Source organism: Gobio gobio (assembly GCF_949357685.1).
Source record: "Gobio gobio genome assembly, chromosome: 18".
Classification (NCBI taxonomy): Eukaryota; Metazoa; Chordata; class Actinopteri; order Cypriniformes; family Gobionidae; genus Gobio; species Gobio gobio.
Genome location: NC_137111.1, coordinates 7,103,390 through 7,125,751, shown reverse-complemented (window position 1 = coordinate 7,125,751; position 22,362 = coordinate 7,103,390). Strand labels below are relative to the sequence as shown.

General features: G+C 38.5%; 1 protein-coding gene across 1 annotated transcript in view; it reads right to left on the bottom strand.

Moving 5' to 3' along the window:
- wdr11 (WD repeat domain 11) overlaps positions 1-22,362 on the bottom strand; it is a 173,494-nt gene that overhangs the window by 98,894 nt on the left and 52,238 nt on the right. Inside the window, 2 exon segments of the mRNA XM_079843546.1 lie at positions 13,748-13,927; positions 19,622-19,722. Coding sequence (XP_079699672.1) covers positions 13,748-13,927; positions 19,622-19,722 — 281 coding nt within the window.

Below are 22,362 nucleotides of genomic sequence, written 5' to 3'. Positions count from 1 at the left end.
GATTGCCCCTTTTTACAAGATGTAAAATAAGTCTCTGATATCCCCAGAGTGTGTATGTGAAGTTTTAGCTCAATACTTTATAGCATGTTAAAATTGTCACTTATTGAGGGTGAGCAAACGTGCCGTTTTTGTGTGTCCCTTTAAATTCAAATGAGCCGCTGCTCATGGGACGGAGCTTCAAGAGCTCCAGTTAGCAGCTCTGAACAGTTTCATTGCATGTCTGCATAAGATAATCAGCCTTTTATGTTCAAACTGGTGTCGGACAATGATGGAGAGACTCAAGAAGAAGTGACCACATGTAGAATGAGACAGGATGTTTCTGAATAGATAGTTGATTAATTTATGTAGCTGTTGTGGAGCTAACTATCTTCAAGTCATTTATTCGCATATTCTGTCATGATAATCTCACCCCCTTTGTTGAGTGTTCTCGTGGGCGGGGTTTATGTAAATTTCAGGGTTAGTGATGTCACTAACCCAGAAGGAAGCTCGTTGTAGTCCCTACCAGCCATTTGTTGTAGTCCTTAAAAAGCGATTTATTTGAAAGAATATATCTCCCTTTGCTTTGAACTTTGAGCGTAGTAACGTTGCAGATGTTGTTTACACTCAAACAGCAACATTACACACTAACTAAAGTTAAACAAGTGAACTCATAATCAACCACCCCTTTTACTGGGGAATATTATGACGTGTTTGTTCCCGGAAGAAAACTCATGACTACAATGGAGGCGTTTCAGGGAGTTCAGAAACACTGACACTGATATAGAGAAGAACTCCTGCTGGAGGGACTTTGCAAAGCTTTTTCATGCTCAAACAGGACCATTACCACTGATCTAGATAATGAATGGATAGCTCATTGCATTCTAAACTGCCATCAGGCGGTGAAGTGTTCGAGCGGCCATCTTACTATCCCCTACTGACAGACGGCACCATTGACTTTACAGCCAAATGACCTAAAATCACCAGATTTGCAGCGCCTCAGTCTCATTAGTTTTACAATATATGTATGTAAATTAGGGCAGTAAAAAGATTAATCGCGATTAATCACATCCAAAATAAAAGTTTGTGTATACATAATATATGTGTGTGTACTCTGTTAATTATTATTTATATATAAATACACACACATTCATGTATATATATATAAGAAATATTTGTATATATGTATGTACTGTATATACATTTATATAATCTATAATATATATAAATATAAATGTTTTATATATAAAAATAATATTTTTTTCTTAAATATATACATGCTTGTGTGTGTTTTTATATATAAATAATAATTATACACAGTACACACACATATATTATGTAAACACAAACTTTTATTTTGGATGCGATTAATTGCGATTAATCTTTTGACAGCCCTAAAGTAAATTAATAGTTACTTTTAGTGGTATAGTGGTCAATTTCGTTGATGTGGGTGTGTCTACTGCACACTCCCAACACAGGTAACTGAGAAAACACAAAAAATATACTTCTTTATGTAAATAATTATGGAGGAAACATATAACATTAACATATATCAGTGTTTAGCTGCAGGAATAGATTCTAAAAGCATATACAATAATTATTAATACAAGCCTTCTGTTGCTATATTGCACTATATTGTTTTATAATTCAAAGTTTGCCATGCATCATCTTGGTAATAAAGCAGCGTTATTTGTCTGTATTTTATTTCCTGATTGAGCAACATCTATTTCAGACTCTTAAAGATAACGCAAATTTATAGTAAAGTGTTTTGAGTAAAGTTTTATGCATGCTATGTTGTTGATTGAATGATTAATTTAACCATCGTTTAAAGTGCCTAATAATAATAAAAGCATTCATTGGGTTAGGGTTAGGTGTAGGGAGGGCATCCATTTAATAATTTTAAAGGGGTCATGAACTGGCTTTTTATATTTTTGTCTGAGGTCAACTTATTACATTCGTGTGGTTTTTAGATTCAAAAACATCATAATGAATAAGTAATAGGCTATTTCTACCCTGGTTTTGAGGCTCTCTCCAGGAACGCTCTGTTTTTATGTGCGTGCCAAACTGAAGACTTGGAAGTAAACGCCCACTGCTATGATTGGATAACAGTTTTGCATAATAATGAGTTTCGGCTCCCCCGTCAGTACATGTGGGGAATTGTTTTGAAAACCTCCAATGTGGAAGACGCCCCCAGCGCTCGCAAAATGTCTTTATCAAATAAACACAATGATTTATCTCTCATCCACCCGCAATTAATATGAATGTTATTTTTTATTACTTGACCCGCCCGATCGGTGGAAATATACGCGAACCACGCATCACTAACACACATATAAAAACATGTTTTACTCTCATAAGTGTGTTGCACTGTTCCTGTTGGATCCAATATAGAAGCAACAGCATTGTGTTTTAATCTCAATTAGGGGTGCACCGATCCGATATTAGGATCGGATATCGGCCGCGATACTGACAAAATAGCTGGATCGGGGATCGGAAAAATTAACAGTTCCACAAGCCGATCCAGGTGTTTTTTTCCGTCGCAGCAGAACCTACGTCATTCGTCAGCTTCACGTGTGTCGCATGCTAGAAGGGAGCGAGCCAGAGAGTCGGCTGTGTGGAGGAGATATTTCACGCTTGCCACGCCAACTAGTTCGTCGCTGTTTCGAGGGTATTACTGCAAAGTCAGGGTCTTTCCTGCATTGACATTTTTTTGACGGCCAAAGCCTAATTTGATGAGTTATTGTGATTTACGAGTGATGTAGAACAGATGCTGCGCTTGTGACTGAGTGACAGAGAGACCGATCTGAGAGCTCCTCCCCCGCGCGCGCTCTCTGGGTCTTCAAAATAATCAGTGTTCACTCTCATATTTCACATATTAATCCAAATCAAAAGCTCGGAAGACCGAAACCATGTTGCACGTGACACATTCGGACAATTTTGTCCTTGAATTATCACTGGGTGTGAATTGCGCTCAAAAAACATTGACTCTTCTCTGACCAGCTGACATAAAGCATACTTTCAATAAGCGGGAGACAAATTATATCCAGTTATGAAGTGTTTTCTGTGTGTTGACATCTTTCGCGATGTTCTAACAGACGGGATTCGCACACAACGCGTCTGCTAATGTCCGATTCGTGACCTAATGACTCCTTTGAACCGAATCATTTTAACGACTGGCCAGAACAACTGATCTGTCCAACACTGAACTCATGAACTCAGTTTATTAATTTACTCAGAACGCAACTGAAATGAGAACACAAGTGTGCTTACCCAATTTAGCAAGAGTGGGTAGTAAGAATTATTTTTAATTATCAACAGTATTTCATCTTATTTCTGTTGACAATGTGTAGTAAAATAAATAGGCCTAGCCTACAATCATTTAATCTGGAGTGAGGTGAAACCAGAACAAAGTTGTTATTAGCTAGCTGAACATTTTTATTAAATTGCATATAGTAGAAAATTAGACTATTTGTTAATTTGTAATGCTACTTTTTAATATTGATATGATTATATACCAAAACAATTATCTGTAGTGTAAAAAATGTTTGGTAACTGTCAGATTACTATTGTATGTTTGACCAATACACTGTTTTTTGTTTCCACTGCTACATTTTATTTATTTAAAGAAGTTAGATTACATTCTATTTTAGATTTGAATGCACAATTGTTTTTTAAATAAATAAGAATTCAACACCTTACATACATCTGTTATTTTGTCTTAGTTATGTTTAGTTAGTAAAGTCTGGTGCCTTTAGTCTCTTCAAGGAAGGTATAAGGTGGAAGATATACAGTTTATTATTAATTCAACAATATATCGGATCGGTATCGGGTATCGACAGATACACAAAGCCCAGGCATCGGTATCGGTATCGGGACTGAAAAAGTCGGATCGGTGCACCCCTAATCTCAATGTCTGCAAATCCAGTCTCCACCTGTGTCTTGTTTACAAACGCGCAATGTCTTACACACGTGAGCTGGATCTTCATTAAAAATAAAGTTCAACCACACATTTCCAATATTAGAATCTGAAGGATGCTTATGCAGCGACTGTGTTCTTCCACAACCAGACACAGCGCAATATCTTGCTCTCTTCGGCATGTTTATTGCTCGGAAGCGCGATCCAATTAGCTCCACGAGTCGGTGGGCGGGGCTACAGAATCAGGCGTTCTTCTTCTTCTGTTGAAGCGGCGTTTCACCACACACTGACGCCAAGGGTTGGCATATTCTGAGATCTCTCGTTTTCTGGGTCTGGTGTCAATAAAAGCTTTTCTTTGACTAACAAGGAAGTTTTCAGCTCTGAAACTTACAGGATATTCTTATATCACGATGAACTTTTATATATCAAAGACTCAATGAAAAGTTGATTTCTCAATTCATGACCCCTTTAATAAATATAATCATTTACACTCTATGTTATTAATGCATCCTGTTAATGTACAACAATACTGAGGTGCAAATAGTATGCATCTGTCAAAAAAAGTATAAATAGCATCTAATTACTATTTACACATTGTAAATAACTGCTACTTTACATGGTGTAAAAAGAATATATCACTATTTGCACAGTGTAAATATCATCAATTGCTAAGGAAATTTTATTTTCTATAGACGCTGCCATTTATTAATGCGTTTTATTAAATTGTGAGTATACATCAGTTGAATTCAATTGAAAACAGCCGAACAAGTGCAAGTCGTGACCAGCAAACAGCCGACACAGACCCAATAAATGCGTCTGTGCAACCCATAATCGTATTGCGATGAGATCCAGCTCTAAAAGAGATATGTTTGCTAAAGTCCATAGAATCCATTGGCAAAGAATAATGTACACAGGGGAATTGTAGAGGGCACCACAGTGTCAGACTATGAGAGAAATATCATTTTCCAAGAAATCAAAGAGAGACCGTAAATTCAGATCTGAGTGCATCAGACAAGCTTAGCATTCACTGCACCATTTCTATCAGAGAAGACCAGGCTCTTGGTTTCAGTCCAAATGCCATTACGTATTGTATGTAGGCTGAACTGATTGACACTGATGCGTCCAAAATTGCACAACTGTCTGGCTTCAAATGTCACACGAGCAGAGTCAGTCGCATATGGACCTTTTTTCCCCTCAAGTGCTAAATGACCACTCGTCAAGATGGCTTCTTTTAAGTTTTGAGATGGTTAAAAAGCCACCCTTGGGAATGATTCCGCAACAGTCCTTGTGCATCGAGGCAGAAAGAGAGTTTGAAGTTCTGTAACATCCCTGAGGCAAAAACTGTGCTGTGGAGTTACTTTAGAAATGCATCTGTCAAGAGGGATTCCCGTTAGAGGGTATTGACAACTGCAGTGTGATTGTGCAATTGGATGTATAGAGCACTCGAGGAGCTACCAAACCTCATCAAGACTGCAGCGCTGCGCTGACTTCAATAATGACACGACGATTAGAGAAATTCACCAATCATGGCGCTCAAATTACAATTTGCAAGATCCATGGACCAAACCGGGTGAAACCTCATTTGAAACATATTGATATTTCTATAATGCAATAAAACAGATTTTCACATATTTAGGAGGTCTTTAAGCTGGAAAATATTTTCCATTTCTCTGTTACTGAGCAACAGATGTAACTCAATTAGAGCTCCATTTTTAGCCCCGGCTGGCTGAAATCAGACATTAGACTACAAATTGTCAAAGTTTCATATGTTTTGTGACTTGTGCACTTTTTTTAATATCTGTGCAAAGCTTTCAATCTTTGCAGAATCTTTGATTAAGAGATGATCGAGTAAACAGAACAGCTATGGCCTTGCCGGTCTGAAATGCGGTGATGAATGACGTTTGCATAAGATTTTATCACAATTTTGTCATTTCAGCTCATGCGATTTCGTTCTCTTGGGCTCATTCGCTTTGCTGTCAGAAAATCAGGTCACGCTCGGAGAAAGACTGGATGTGTTACTTGTGTGGAAAACAAACTCCCATCAATATGTGATACACAATGCGCTACAGTGATTTTGGGAATGGAATATCTATAGTTGAACTATATCATTCGGTTATATTGGGGTGTGTGATTTGTCATCTATGATAATATTGTAGTGGTTTTAACAATGTTGTTTTAACTAAAGTTATATGTATATCACCCACTTTGCAAAAAAAAAAAAAAAACTACACAAAACAACACAAATGCCTCGGAAATTCAAAATATGGGGGAAGAAAATATATATATTTTTTAAGTTTTTGTCTAATTTTCATAATATAGTTATAGATTATCAGATTGTATTTTGGGTTTATTGGATTGTATTTCTTGTGTATTTTCGGATTTATTGGATTGCATTTCTTGTGTATTTTTGGATTTATTGGATTGTATTTCTTGTGTACTTTTGGATTTATTGGATTGCATTTCTTGTGTATTTTTGGATTTATTGGATTGCATTTCTTGGGTATTTTGGGATTTATTGGATTGTATTTCTTGTGTATTTTCGGATTTATTGGATTGTATTTCTTGTGTACTTTTGGATTTATTGGATTGCATTTCTTGTGTATTTTTGGATTTATTGGATTGCATTTCTTGGGTATTTTGGGATTTATTGGATTGCATTTCTTGGGTATTTTTGGATTTATTGGATTGTATTTCTTGTGTATTTTCGGATTTATTGGATTGCATTTCTTGTGTATTTTTGGATTTATTGGATTGTATTTCTTGTGTATTTTTGGATTTATTGGATTGTATTTCTTGTGTATTTTCGGATTTATTGGATTGCATTTCTTGTGTATTTTTGGATTTATTGGATTGTATTTCTTGTGTATTTTTGGATTTATTGGATTGTATTTCTTGTGTAAAATCGTGGCTTGTTAGTAACGGTCTCCAATTTAATTCAAAAAAGACTGAAACCCTAATTGTTGCTCCAGACAACAAAATCCCATCAATCATTCAACACCTTGGTTCTCTGAGGTCCTCTGTCCAGTCGGGCCTCAGAAATCTTGGCCTCTGGTTTGACCAGTTGATGTCTTTGGACTGCCATTCTAGACTTTTGGTCAGAAATAGTTTTTAACATCTAAGAAATACTGCAAAAATTGAGGGCCATTTCATCGGACTCTGATCTTGAGATGGTTATCCATGCTTTTATTTCCTCACGATTATAGTAACTCTCTTTTTACTTTTTTCAACAAATCTGCTCTAAATCGTCTTCCAGATGGTTCAAAATGCTGCGGCAAGGCTTTTAACAGGATCTGGCAGAAGGATACACAACACACCCATTTTATCCTCCCTACACTGGCTACCCATTACATTTCGTATTAATTTTAAAATATTAGTTTGAACTTTTAGAGCTTTAAATGGCCCACAATACATTGCAGATTTGTTGTGCCCCTACTCCCCAGGCCGTGCCCTTCCATCCTCAGGCCACAGTCTTTTAATGGTCCCAAAGACTCGTTATAAAACCTGGGGAGACCTGTCCTTTCAGGCTGTCGCCCCCAGACTGTGGAACGCTCTGCCCCTGTTCCTCTTTTTCCGACTCTGTCGACTCTTTTAAAAGGCAACTCAAGACACTGTTATTTCAACAAGCTTTTAGTTGACTGGGTTTTATTTTAAATTTTTATAATTTTCTAAATTGTTTTATTATTTTGGTTGCATTTTGTAAAGCACTTTGTGATTTTATCTGTGAAAAGCACTCTATAAATAAACTTTACTAAAACTGATTATAGTATAATCAATTCAATTCAATCAATTATATAATATAGTTCCTCAATATCACATGAGCAAGAGTGCAGTTTTTCTTTGCCTGAATATCAGCTCAATTATAAATGTGATTATGATTTGATGATTTATAATGCTTTTTCTCTATTTTGCCAATGAAAATGGTTCCAAACGAAGCCAAAGCAGAACCGTTTTGTGTCTCAGAGCAACACAGTCGTGTTTTGTTACTAAATCAATCTGGCTTTTTAAAAGAACTGGATGAGTTAATGATACAATGGCCCGTTTATATAGACAGTCACTTCACTCCTGACGGAATCAGCCATTTGAATGAATTGATTAAATTAATGACTGTAAAGCGCTATTCGGACGAGACTTGTTTTCTAAACAATGTTTGACTTACAATTCTTAACATAACCCCTAATGTACGTGATTTAGGCAGTGTTAATTTTGACAGCAAATTTAGTTTTAGTCATAGTATTTTCACGTAAATGCCATTTAGTTTTAGTCACATTTCAGTCACCTGAATTGTTTTTAGTTTTAGTCGACTAAATCTACAGTAAATTTAGTCAACTAAAATCTAATGATTTAGTTCAACTGTAATGCATTAATTGAGCATTTCAGCCTTACATAACCGACTGTCACTTGAATACATTTCAAAACTGACATTTTGACATTGTGTTTTTGTCATTAAAAATACATGAAAGAGCTCAATTCACTTTTTTTGTTTGTTTTTTAAAAACAACTATATAGTTTTTATAATGTTGTATTTCTGTTTTAGTTAGTATATCAGGTTAAGCTAAAACTTCAAATAAGTTTAGGTTTATTTATTTTTAAAATTTCAGGTAACATTTATTTAATTTCAAGTAATGAAGATTTTTTTAACCCTGATACTTTATTGAATAATATGTCAAATACTGTTCTTAGTCTTTCCTCCTGACTAGATGGGAATGAAATTAAATACAGTTTATTGTGTAACCAAAAATGTTTATATAATGCATGACTTTTAATTATAAACAAGCTGGAAATACACCAGGACTCTTATTTTGAAATGTATGCGCCTTACTATTGCAGTTCAGATGAGAGAGATAAAATATGCATTGTTACAACCGTCTAAAACATATTACTATATAAACATGGTAAAGTAAACATTGTCATTATTCCTCAGCATTAGTTTATAAACATGACCTGTCATAAATGTGTGTTATTGATTGATTGAGCCGCTCTGAAGCGCTGTCTATGAGCCTGTAGAATGTGTAACAGAGCCGTGTTTTCCCAGAATTATCAGTTCTGACTGGATCTCTTCCCTAATCATCCCTCCCTAACATTTTCATCTCGTATTTATTCGTTGACGAAAATGACAGTAGGTTTTCCTCATAGTTTTTGTCATCCAAAACTGTCTTTTATGTAGTTTTCGTCAGTGAAAAAGTCGTTGACTGGATTTAGGGCATGAAAAACAGACGACAACGTTGTCAAAACAATCCCCGTTCAGCATTCACACGGATCTGCGAAAGGACTAAAAGGCTGTATTATGCATGCCAGGCCTGTAGTTGGCGATGTCACTGTAAAGAAACACCCCGCAAACATGCAATACACATACGTGAGCATATAACACGCATGCGCATGACGTCACAAAATCACGTTTTTGTTGTCTACATGGAGAAAGTAAAGGCTTGCATTTTCAGGCCCCCAAAAGATGTGTTGTCGTGTAAACGCATTAAAAGTTCTGTTTTCAGTTGAAAACGGTGTCATGTAAACATACTCTAAACGTGTCCATTTGCTCAGGACTAACATCTCTGTGCTTATTGCAGAAGTGGGAGTGTGTGTTTTCTATAAGTGAGCATTACAGAAGGCTGTGATGTGGTTGCGTGCATCACATATGACGTCTTCTAATAACTTATTATGTATAATAAAAACCCTATTTATTCATCACAGCGAGGTGGTCTTTCTGCTGGGCCTTAGGCCTGTCGCACCTCCAACAGTGCCTGTGGTGGACTGTGCATGGCAGGGGCATCCTCTCCCCTGAGGCCGGCCTAAACCTGACCGCACCTGACCTGTCTTCAGCTGGGGACCACTGCTTATTGACGTTTCACCCCTAAACCCAGAACATCTCCTGGTGCCGGGGCAGTGAACAGGGTTGCACAAAACCTGCAGCAAAACCTATTTAGTTACTCCGCAAGCCTTGTCTGGTGGTTTCAGCCAGAGCCAGTGGCCTGCTTTCTCAGTTTCCTCAGAGAGCTCTTTGGTGGATCTGCTCAGTGTGGCTCCCCGCAGTCCCAGATCCTTGAGCAGGCGTGATGTTGATCTGCCCACAAAGCCTCTGGCTCCCACCTCCACCGGGTACAGCATCACACTTCATCCACTTTCTCTGCACTCCGCGACCAGGTCTGCATACTTCGCCTTCTTTCTCTCATAGGCAGCGTCCCATCAGTATCGCTGACTTCACAGCACCACATCTGGTCTTAAAGGGTTAGTTCACCCAAAAATGAAAATGCTGTCATTAATTACTCACCCTCATGTCGTTCGACACCCGTCAGACCTCCTTTCATCTTCGGAACACAAATGAAGATATTTTAGTTGAAATCTGAGGCTGAGAAAGGCTTCAGATAGGCCTCCATTGGCATTCAGTACATTTACACTCCCAAGACCCATAAAAGGCACTTAAAACGTCGTTACAAAGTCCATCTCACCACAGTGACTCTACAATAATTTTATCATGCGACGACAATAGATTTTGTGCTAAAAAAAAAAATCTAAATAACGCCTTTATCCAACTTGTTCTTGTCTTCCGTGTGTGTTCCTCCACGACGCATGCGCGAGAATATGACGCAGATCCGGCGTTCGGACACATGACCCAGAAACGATTTGTTTACGAGCAGAGGAAGATGCGCGTGTCTAAGCTGTTGGATTCTACATTGATCGTGCTTTAGGTCTCGGCGTAGTTCTCAAAATGGGGCTTAAGTGTGCATTTCATGGATTCCCGAACGCCGGCGCTACGTCATATTCTCGTGCATGCGTCGTGGAGGCACACACGGAAGACAAGAAGAGGTTGAATAAAGTCGTTATTTTGATTTTTTTTTTCCCACAAAAACTATTGTCGTCGCTTCATAAAATTATTGTAGAGCCACTGTGGTGAGATGGACTTTGTAACGACGTTTTAAGTGCCTTTTATGGGTCTTGGGAGTGTAAATGTACTGAATGCCAATGGAGGCCTGTCTGAAGCCTTTCTCAGCATCAGATTTCAACTAAAATATCTCCATTTGTGTTCCGAGGACTGACGGGTGTCGAACGACATGAGGGTGAGTAATTAATGACAGAATTTTCATTTTTGGGTGAACTAAGCCTTTAAGGTGGTGCTGCATATCTCCTGTGGGAACTGGAGCTGCCTTCCCAGGTCTACTTCCCTCTTCCACACCGTCCCTGGTATCAACAGCTTGGCGGGTGGTCTCTTGCTGGTATGTATTGCGGCTTCCCCCTGCCTGAGGAAGCGGATCCTACATCGGCTCTCCGATGGACTCTGGTTGTTTGCCTCCCGTAGACTTTTCTCCAGCACCTCTGCCAGCTTCCTGAGCACTTGGTCTGTGTCAGTGCTGTTTTACAGCCCGGCAGAACATGCTGGAGTGAGGCATTGATGGTCCAGCAGAGGTCACCGATTTAAATAAATGTCACAAGTTTATAGAAGAGGCAACCTAATAAATCCACGTAAATGAGCAAAGAAATCTAAACGTATCTTCCCTGATGCAGATATTAAAAAGGCCTTTCTTTCTAAGTTTCCAATTGATTTGCTCTCTTTAATTAATTTTATTACATGTTACTTTTCTTAACATATTGAAAGGTAATAATACAGATGCTGGAGTTGTCATCTCTTTTGATAACAGAATCTCTGATTATACTTCCTGTAGCCAATCATTTTATAAAACTAGGGCAATGAAGGGAACAATCCTATTTTAGCAAGAGTGCTTCCAGAAGTGTGTGTGTGTGTGTGTGTGTGTGTGTTTTGTTTTGTGAGGACACAAAAGTGTATAATGACACGGGTATTACACTGGCATTATGATGTAAACATGAAACATTTCATATGTCCTCATATTTAAAATAGCTTTAAAAACATACTAAACAAAGTTTTATAAAAAATGTGGAATGTTTCCTGTGATGGTTAGGCTTAGGGGTAGGGGTAGTGTGTGTGTGTGTGTGTGTGTGTGTGTGTGTGTGTGTGTGTGTGTGTGTGTGTGTGTGTGTGTGTGTGTGTGTGTGTGTGTGTGTGTGTGTGTGTGTGTGTGTGTGTGTGCGTGCGTGCGTGATGGTTAGGCTTAGGGGTAGGGGTAGTGTCTGTGTGCGTGTGTGTGTGCGTGTTGTGTGTGTGTGTGTGTGTGTGTGTGTGTGTGTGTGTGTGTGTGTGTGTGTGTGTGTGTGTGTGTGTGTGTGTGTGTGTGTGTGTGTGTGTGTGTGTGTGTGTGTGTGTGTGTGTGTGTGTGTGTGATGGGTAAATTTAGGGGTAAGGTTAGTGAAGGGGGATAGAATGTACAGTTTGTACAGTATAAAAACCATTACGTCTATGGAATCCTCCCTTAGATAGCAAAACAAACCTGTGTGTGTATGTATGTGTGTGTGTGTGTGTGTGTGTGTGTGTGGGGTATATTTTTTCAGTTTAACGTGTTAAAAATATTTAACGCCATTAATGCAGAATTCGCTTTTTTCTGTCATCCTTTGGCTAGCGTCACATTATGTGATCACACTCTTATTCATGCTAATACTTTTAAACCATTCAAGCGCACTGTCTGTGAATGTCCGGACACACACACACACACACACAAAACGCACAGAAAGACACACGCCAGAATTGAGTTCTCTTAAGCACTTGAACGAAGAATAACACACAGAATTATGTCAAAATGGCAGTTTAATAGAGTATTCTAATAAGAGCAAACCAAACCAAAACTAACCGAATGTATAAAATGTATCAAAACATGATCTTCGGTTCGGACATTGGTGCGGACTTTCAGATCTGAAAACGGTCTTATACAAGGATTGTACTTTCTGCAGTTATGCAGGGTTGTCCTCTGAATTTGAACTGCCATCTTCCCACCTCTTCCGCTATCTTCAGGCTAGGCACGGTTCAGTTTCGCTACTTCCAAATGTTCCTTGCTTACCACCTGAGCTGGTATGGGAAGAGTTTCTTGTCATTAATACTTCTCAAAAGGCACTTATTTCCAGGATCTATTTGTCAGCTTATTGACTTAGAGGATTGTACTACTGCTAAAACTAAAAGCACCTGGGAACATGAGGTGGGTGAAGAGTTTGTGGACGACTGGTGGGTGAACGCTCTTACTAGAATTCACACAAGCTCAATATGTGCTCGGTTTAAAATACTAGGGTTCATTACTCAAAAGCTCGGCTCTCTGCAATTTACTCCAGTGTTGAGGACAGGTGTGATAGATGTCATATGACACCCTGCAGTCGGACTCATGTGTTTTTTCTCTGTCCAATGCTTCATAACTATTGGAAGAATTACTTTGAGACTATGTCCAAAATATTTAGGTTGATGTCTGCGATTTTCCTGCAATCTTTGGGGTTCCCAAAGTTTGGACTGGGTTTTCATCTAAACAGTTAGATGTACTTGCTTTCACTTCTCTACAGGTTAGACGACGGATTTTATTTCTTTGGAAGTCGACCAAGCCTCCGGGTATTTCACAGTGGATTTTGGACACAGTGTACTTTTTGAAGTTGGAAAAGAGAAGATGCTCTCGGTATGCTAGTTATGGTTCTTTTCATGACAAATGGCAACCTTTTATAACATATTTTCACTCCCTTGAAGCTTTGCCTGTTGACTGAATTCCTGTAAATGATCACCATTACTCCCTCAAGGTTGTTTTTTTCTTCAATTTTTTTCTTCTGCTTTCTTCGTTGCAAAAAATTGAAAAAAATGGACAAGACAAACAGTGCCAAGACAAAGGCAGGAAGCCCCTGTTCAGGTTTTTAAAGTGTCTTTATCTGTTCTATTTGACGAGAGCTGAGATTGTACACCAATACCTTGCTCTGTGTGTTTAAATGTAAGCTGTAGAATGGAGGGGAAAAGTGTCTGGTCTCTTTATGTGCAGTACTCACCCACGGCCAGTAAGGGCTGGTAGTGGTTGATGTTCTTGGTGGTGAGCGGAGGACACATCCGGAGGGAGAAGGGGGGCAAGGGCAGCCCAGACAACAGCCCTGTCAACAAGAATTTCAGATGCACTTCCTGTTGATCTGCCAGGGGTCGTGGGGAGTCCACTCCAGAAATCAGACTGTGACCTGGAACAGGGACAGATCACATAATTAATCTAAATGAAACAACAGAGCAGCTCTTTGAGGCAGTTGAGCGAAAAGAGAGAGAGAGAGCAAGAGCGAGAGAAGGTGGCTATTAAATCCAGATCATTAATTCAGCTATTATTTTGTCCTGTGGACTATTTGTAAAAATATTTTTACTTTTTTTAGTTAGGGTAACTAAATAAAATCAACATGCAATTTTTATGACACTTATTTTATTAAAATTATTAATAATTTAATGATTCTGTAAGCGGCATGTAAACTTATGACTGGTAATTTAACAAATGTAATGGATTTAACCGTATCAAAAATGAACATGCATGCTTTTTCAATGATTTTTAAAGAGACAGAACATATAGCCTGAAGAGACATTAACCCTTAAAGGGTTAGTTCACCCAAAAATTAAAATTCTGTCATTAATTACTTACCCTCATGTCGTTCTTGCAACAATTTTTCATCGCTAAGATGGTCCAAAAGGTTCTCCCTATCCCTAAAAATTCTTCTTGGCACAGAATGATCTTCAGCTGGTTCCATAAATTCAGCCATATCGTCTTATTTTTGTCTGCGTTACTCTTAAGGTTACGATTTCCAAACCTTAAGTTATACTTAGGGAAATGACCGTTAAGGAGTTTTATGCAACACTTTATGCACATTAATTACTTACCCTCATGTCGTTCGACACCCGTCAGACCTCCGTTCATCTTCGGAACACAAATGAAGATATTTTAGTTGAAATCTGATGGCTCAGAAAGGCCTCCATTGGCACAATGCACGGTTCACTCTCTAGACCCTTAAAAGGCACTAAAGACGTCGTTACAAAGTCCATCTCACTACAGTGGTTCTAAAATAACTTTATGAATCGGCGAGAATAGTTTTTGTGCGCAAAAATACCCCAAATAACGACTTACATAGTGATGACGATTTCAAAACACGGCATCATGAAGCTTCAAAGCGTTATGAATCAGTGAGTCGATTCAGCGGTTTGGATCGCCAAATTTCAGCAGTTTTGCGGTCCGAATCATGAATCGACTCACTGATTCATAACGCTTCGAAGCTTCATGAGGCCGTGTTTTGAAATCGTCATCACTATGTAAGTCGTTATTTGGGGTATTCTCGCGCATACGTCGTGGAGGCACACACGGAAGGCAGTAACAAGTTGGAAAAAGGTGTTATTTCGATTTTTTTTGCGCACAAAAACTATTGTCGTCGCATCGTAAGATTATTGTAGAGTCACTGTGGTGAGATGGACTTTGTAACGACATTTTAAGTGCCTTTTATCGGTCTTGGGAGTATAAGTGTACTGAATGCCAATGGAGGCCTATCTGAAGCCTTTCTCAGCATCAGCTTTCAACAAAAATATCTTCATTTGTGTTCCGAATATGAACGGAGGTCTGACGGGTCTCGAACGACATGAGGGTGAGTAATTAATGACAGAAATTTCATTTTTGGGTGAACTAACCCTTTAAGTTTTTTTTTCTGCAACACCCTTAGGTTTAAGGGAAACATAAGGGCAAACTTAAGGGAAGATTACACTTAAGGTGCTTTATGCAACCGGGCACAGGTCTTTAGCGACCCGGGACGTCATTCACTACCCTCTTCTTTAATCATTTTTTTAAGTTAGACATTAACCTTCTAGTATTCCTCAATCAATTCATTATAAACAATATAACAAGAAAGAAATAATAAAATAATGCCTGTTTGCCATTCATTTTTTGTAAAAAAATTTATAGGGTCGCTAACGACCCGATGTGTGTAAGATTGTACGTATATATTTTTTTATGCACAATAATAATTGAATCTTTAATGACGGAATAAGTGCAATTTACCTTTATTCCACAAGGTGGCAATGTGAAACACAATGATGAAGTGACGTTTCACTCATAATTACTGCAGACTGAAAACTAAACATTAATAAGTATAATCTGCAAAACTTGAAATGGCTCAGCGATTTAGTGCAAAGCAAGAACTGAACACAATCAAATATTACTGTCACTGTCACTTGATGGTGGATCTGGTGAAGAAGCTGTCAGTGATCAAAATATTGATTTTGAAGATGTTGAAAATGGTCGCTGAGTGCTGAATGTACTGGGAAATGAGCTCTGACGAGGACAGTGATGATGATGGTATCTAACAAACTGAAATAGCCTGGTCCTACCAGACTCTCGTACATTTCATTTGTACAGAGAGTCTGGCCACTCTCCATTGACAAGCGTTTACTTCCTTGAAGGCGGGTACTTTGTTGAAGTTTAAAACTATTGGATCTGCCCAGAGCCACTCTGGATCTGCCATAACCAAACGTGACGTGCTATTTCTTTTCGTTTCGAATTGTGTCGTTTAAAAGTGGAAATTCCAAGCTTTCTAGACACATATGTGACCAGTCACGGAAGGTAGGGACACAAGTCGGTTCTGGGGCATTTTGAGTTATTTAAAGATTCTGAAAGTGTAGTCTCCAAGCTTTCCAGTGATGTGTAACACATGGAAATCTGATAATTTTTGGAGAAGTTGTGGCCATTTGAAAGTAGGCACTCAAAAAAGCTTAACAGGGAGAAATTTGCCTCTAAAGATTTTGTTCTCACCTGCTGGGAGTGACAATAGGGCTCATTTACATCTCATTTAGATAAGCCATACCCCCTGTAAAGCTCCCCCTGTAAAGCTGCATGGTTACAATCGGACCGCATACTATTAATAATAAAGGATAATGTGCATTGTAAATGTCAGTAATTTATCTTTTTTGACTAAAAATGATTTAGAGGCTGAAATATGTGAGTTTTATCTTTTTATAAAACCTTTTTATTTGTTATTTGCTGGTTTTCTACATAAAACTTGGTGAATTGATTTCATTGTGTAGCATTGGGACTTTTTAACAGGATTCTGTGATAACCGTCATGATCAACTATGATAAACTAAAATCAACTATAATTATGTGTTTTTATAGTATAATATGCAAAGTACAATTTTCTATAAAAGAAAAAAAAATTCTTTGATTCTGTTCTTTTCGCTGACATTTAAGGGTAACATAGGCCTACAAAGGCTCTTTTAGGTCTAAAACAGTTTGGATAGTTGTTAATACAGCGTTCCCACAGCTTGGTTAACTTCAAATTCAAGAACCTTTCAAGGACTTTACTTTTGGCCATATGACAGAGGTCTGATATTCTATTTGTCTTATTTCTGTATTGCATAAAACTAAAGAATATTCAGTACATCCTATACTGTATTCTAAAATGATCTGATATTAACTTTTGCATGGATTTTATTGAAAAGAGGTTAGGCTCATGTAACCAGTCTATTTTTGCAATATTTCACAGTGTGTCTGTGAAACGCTGAGGTACCGTAGTGGTTTTGTGCGCGCGTGAACATCATGGCAATGTACAACACAAAGTACCTCACGCGGGAAACACTTAATATAATGCATAAATGCAAGTAACAAATGTAAATCAAGCATAGTCCACGAAGTGTTGGCGAAATAACACATTATCGGACCGGAGAGAATAATATGGAATTTCTTCCAGAAAACTTCTTGCACAAAATAAATTCAAGCACTTTCAAGGACCTGTATGTATGTTTATTTTCAGTCATGTCATTGTACTCAGCCCTCTCTTTCTGCACAAGGGAAAGATGATCGTGTTGGTTCTTTACTACTTCAGACATTGTGATATCTGGGAGGTTTGCACTTCGTATCAGCTGCTCGTTGCTCGCTGCTCGTGTATCAGACACCAGGGTTGCCAGGTTTTCACAACAAAACCTGCACAATTGCTACTCAAAACTAGCCCAAAACAAGCCCAATCGCGTTTCAGGGGGGCTTCTCCGGTAAAAATTTCTGAGGGTAAAATATGTGTTTTTTTGGCATGGTTGCCTACTAAAATTCACATTCCCGGGGCTAAATATCACATAATTGGGGTCGCTTCAACCCGCGGACATGAAAAACAGCGGACTTGGCAACACTGAGCCACGCTTCCCTTAGAGGGCGGGACAATAACAAAAGAGAAACACGCCTCTGCTGCATGCTAGAATCTCCTAAAAACAAGGCGATTTCAACCTCAAAGTGTATGCTTTTATATATACCAATACTGCTATCTCAAACATGGAGAGGCTTCTTCATGATCTCAACTAACAGATTCGGCAAAAAAGCGAAAATCACAAATTTTGAAAAAAAAAAACCGCTTCATTCTCATTTTGCTCAAAACTTGCTGCCGACTTGTGTCCCTGGTTGCCGTAACGGGTCACATATTTCTCGTGTCTGTAAGTAGGCAAGTAGCTGCTGAGTTTGGGTTTATTAATGAGTCATGTTCAAGAGCAATCGTGATCGCTCCCGCGCCTTCATGCCACGATTGTTGTCTGCTATAGCCTATTTGCTTTTTATTTATAAAAACCAGGCAATTGGCTGATGAAACATTGATTAAAATTGAGATACAATTTATACAAAATGAAATTCACTTTAAAGAAAGGCTTTCTACAAAACAAAAACTTAATGAAGTGGTCAAAATCATTTCTGACCCACTCGCATCTTTGCACTTTTCATAATCAGATGAAATTTAAAAATAACATTATAATAATTAAACATAAATATGAAACAAAATACATTGTTTATTGGCTACGACATGTATAGTAGGCTACAGTAAAAAAAAATGTCATGTCTGAGCTGGATTTGAGTGAACGCTGGCATAGAGTGGATTACTGAGCTGAGCGCCACACCAGTCCGCTTCGCTCATCACAGGCTCATTCTTGTCAGAACACCCAAGTATTAAAAAATTCTCGGGTTTAAATTGGGCTCGAGTTCATAATTACAGTTAATGTGTCGGGGCGGGTAGGGTCGGGCTTGATTTTTGCAATCCCAGACAGAGTACTGAAGGAAAATAAAAATTGAGCAGAAGAACGTAGGAGGGCGGAGCCAAGCTGAAACTGAACCCTTCCAAGCTCCAAAAGGTAACAAAATATGCTTTTTTTATTATTCTGTAATTGTTACACTAATATCAGGAGTTTTATATTATTGCGGCAGGTAGAAATCCATCCGTGTTAGATATAGATCCGGGTCGCTAAAGACCCGGATATGTAAGAATGATTGACGAAACAGCCATGCATTTAAGGGTTAAAATGTAAACCTTTAGTTGATGAAATGCACAGTCTTTCTGACTGCTTAAAGCTATTTATTTAATAAACTAGTTGAAAATATACTATTATTATTACTAATATTACAACTTGCCCAACAATATTTGATATTCGACCGACACTCACAGTCCTCCTCAAATTGGGGCACTGCTTTTATGGGCCTTTTGCATTGTTTTTGATGCTTGAAAGCATCAGTCCCCATTTATTATAATTGCATGAAAAAAGTGCCCAGTATTATTCTTCAAAATCCTCTTTTTATGTCCCACGGAAGAAAGAAAATAATGCAGCTTTAGAGCACTTCTTTTAAGACCCAAACGCCCACCCAATGCCTGCCACAGGCTACGAGTGTTATCAATGCTGGGCTTCTAAAGGGGAAAATAAGATGTGCAGATACTGTAAAAGACAGATAGCAGAGTGAGGCCTCAGGGTCTTCAGCCTGGAAATATCTCCTTAAGTCAAAGGCTAGGAGAATGAAGCCTGAGACGGTTTAAATGAGTTATATTTAGAAGCCAGGATAAGGCAAGCTTGTGGAAGAAAAGAAGTGTGTGCGTGTTGGCCGGATGGTTATCTTACCAATCATTGTATTCAGAGAAAGATCCGGGATGCATTTCTGATTCTGACGTAAAGGTGTCCCACAGAAATTCACGGAAGAATACAAAGGAGGCACGCCAGAACTGAAAGAAAAGGTTCTGTGGGTGAATCTCACAAAACACGACAAACACACAATACATTCATTAAAACAAACATATAAACAGTATAATAAGCCGGACTACAGTTGCACAATTTAAATAAGAGTGCACTGCACTGACAGAGCTGGAAGATGACATGGAAGAACTGCTTTATAGCCGAATTGGTCTAATTTAATAATTGATGATCTTTACAAGGGAACCGAATCAACATTGAAGCTGCACAATCACTTTTTTTTTCTTTTTAGAGCTGCTTTACAGCCGAATTGAACTATTGAATTATGTTTGCATCATTGAATCCTTATCTTCCTGTTGACACCTGTGAAGCTGCTTTGAAACAATCTGTATTATTTAAAGCTCTATAAAAATAAAGGTGATGTAACTTTTAAAGGGGTTGTGACATGAGAAATCAAATTTGCCTTGATCTTTTGGCATATAAGAGGTCTTTGTACCATTACAAAACCATGCATGTTTCATAGCTTAAAACGTCTTCCTCATTAAACAAAGCATTTATTTAACCAAGCCCCAAAAACAGCTCGTTTTGATATTGCGGGATATGTGACCTCACAGAGCAAGACATTGACGAATCGTTTTACATCATCGCAGATCGCATGGTGGGTGAACCTGGGTGTGCCTAGGGTTTCATTTAAAAGCAACGTTTCTAGCATCTGTAAAACTGCATTCTTCCATCTTAAAAATATATCTAAATTACAGCACATGCTTTCAATGCAAAATGCTGAACAGTTAGTTCATACGTTCATGACCTCAAGGTTAGATTATTGTAATGCTCTACTGGGTGGATGCCCTGCTCGCTTAATAAACAAACTCCAGCTGGTCCAAAACGCAGCAGCTCGAGTTCCAGGAGTATGACCATATTAGCCCGGTTCTGTCAACACTGCACCGGCTCCCTTTTAAACATTGCATACATTTTAAAACCTTGCTAATTACTTACAAAGCACTAAATGGTTTAGCTCCCCAGTACTACAGTAAAGCATTATACTCCTTCACATCTACTGCAATCTCTAAACTCTGGCTAGTTGATCATACCTAGAATATCAAAATAAACTGCAGGCGGTCGATCCTTTTCCTATTTAGCACCAAAACTCTGGAACAGTCTTCCTAGCATTGTTTGGGAAGCAGACACACTCTGTCAGTTTAAATCTAGACTAAAACACATCTCTTTACAATGGCATACACATAAAACTTTATAAATTTCTATTATTCAAATCAGTTAAATGCTTGTTAGGCTGCATTAACTAGGTCAGCCGGAACCAGGAACTCTTCCCATCACACGTGATGATGGACACCTGACAATCGGAATTGTAAAAAGCACTATATAAATAAAAGTGACTTGACTTGATCGCACCATAGGCCCCGCCCACTGGCTTTCAGTCGCTTAACGGCTGACATTTGCCTACACTGGTTGTGAGCGTCGCGTCAAAAGCAAATAGAGCCATTATAATGACTGATGCTGTCTACACTTATACAGTATACAGATGTGTCCAGTTTCTGACGTACTCCACACAATTGAGTCTGCCAACAATAGGACAAATGTACGCTTCCAGTTAAAACAGCTCAACTTCAGAAGGATCCCAGTGTCAGAAACAAGTGGATGGTTTATTGTAATGGCGCCCCGGATCGCGTCGGAGGATTATGTTTGTTCAAAGCAGTTTGTTTTGTCAGCGAGGCTCAGTTTAATGGAGAGTTCACAAAGAAACATTTTACTGACAGCTGAAGACGCCGACTGTACTAGATCTGACAGCAGCTGCATCACAAACCATAAGGAAATTATTTCATAATGCTTTGTCTATAAATGACAGTTTTATATGTATGTTTTTAAAACACTTACTCACGTGCAATAGCGAGTGGCCGTTGATGCTTTTTCCTGTGCAATGACCTTAGCCAAACAACAGTGGGCGTTTACTGAAATGCCTTAAAGGAGCCGAGCCTTAAAAATTGATCATTACAGACCAAGAGTCTGAATGAAGGTTTAAAATAATAAAAATAGTTATACAAATATATATTTTTTTCTTCATACATATATATATATATATATATATACATATATATATATATATATATACAGTATATATAGATAGAAACATACACATATACACTCACCTAAAGGATTATTAGGAACACATACTAATACTGTGTTTGACCCCCTTTCGCCTTCAGAACTGCCTTAATTCTACGTGGCATTGATTCAACAAGGTGATGAAAGCATTCTTTAGTAATGTTGGCCCATATTGATAGGAGAGCATCTTGCAGTTGATGGAGATTCGTGGGATGCACATCCAGGGCACGAAGCTCCCGTTCCACCACATCCCAAAGATGCTATTGGGTTGAGATCTGGTGACTGTGGGGGCCATTTTAGTCCAGTGAACTCATTGTCATGTTCAAGAAACCAATTTGAAATGATTGGAGCTTTGTGACGGTGCATTATCCTGCTGGAAGTATCCATCAGAGGATGGGGACATGCTGGTCATAAAGGGATGGACATGGTCAGAAACAATGCTCAGGTAGGCCGTGGCATTTAAACGATGCCCAATTGGCTCTAAGGGGCCTAAAGTGTGCCAAGAAAACATCCCCCACACCATTACACCACCACCACCAGCCTGCACAGTG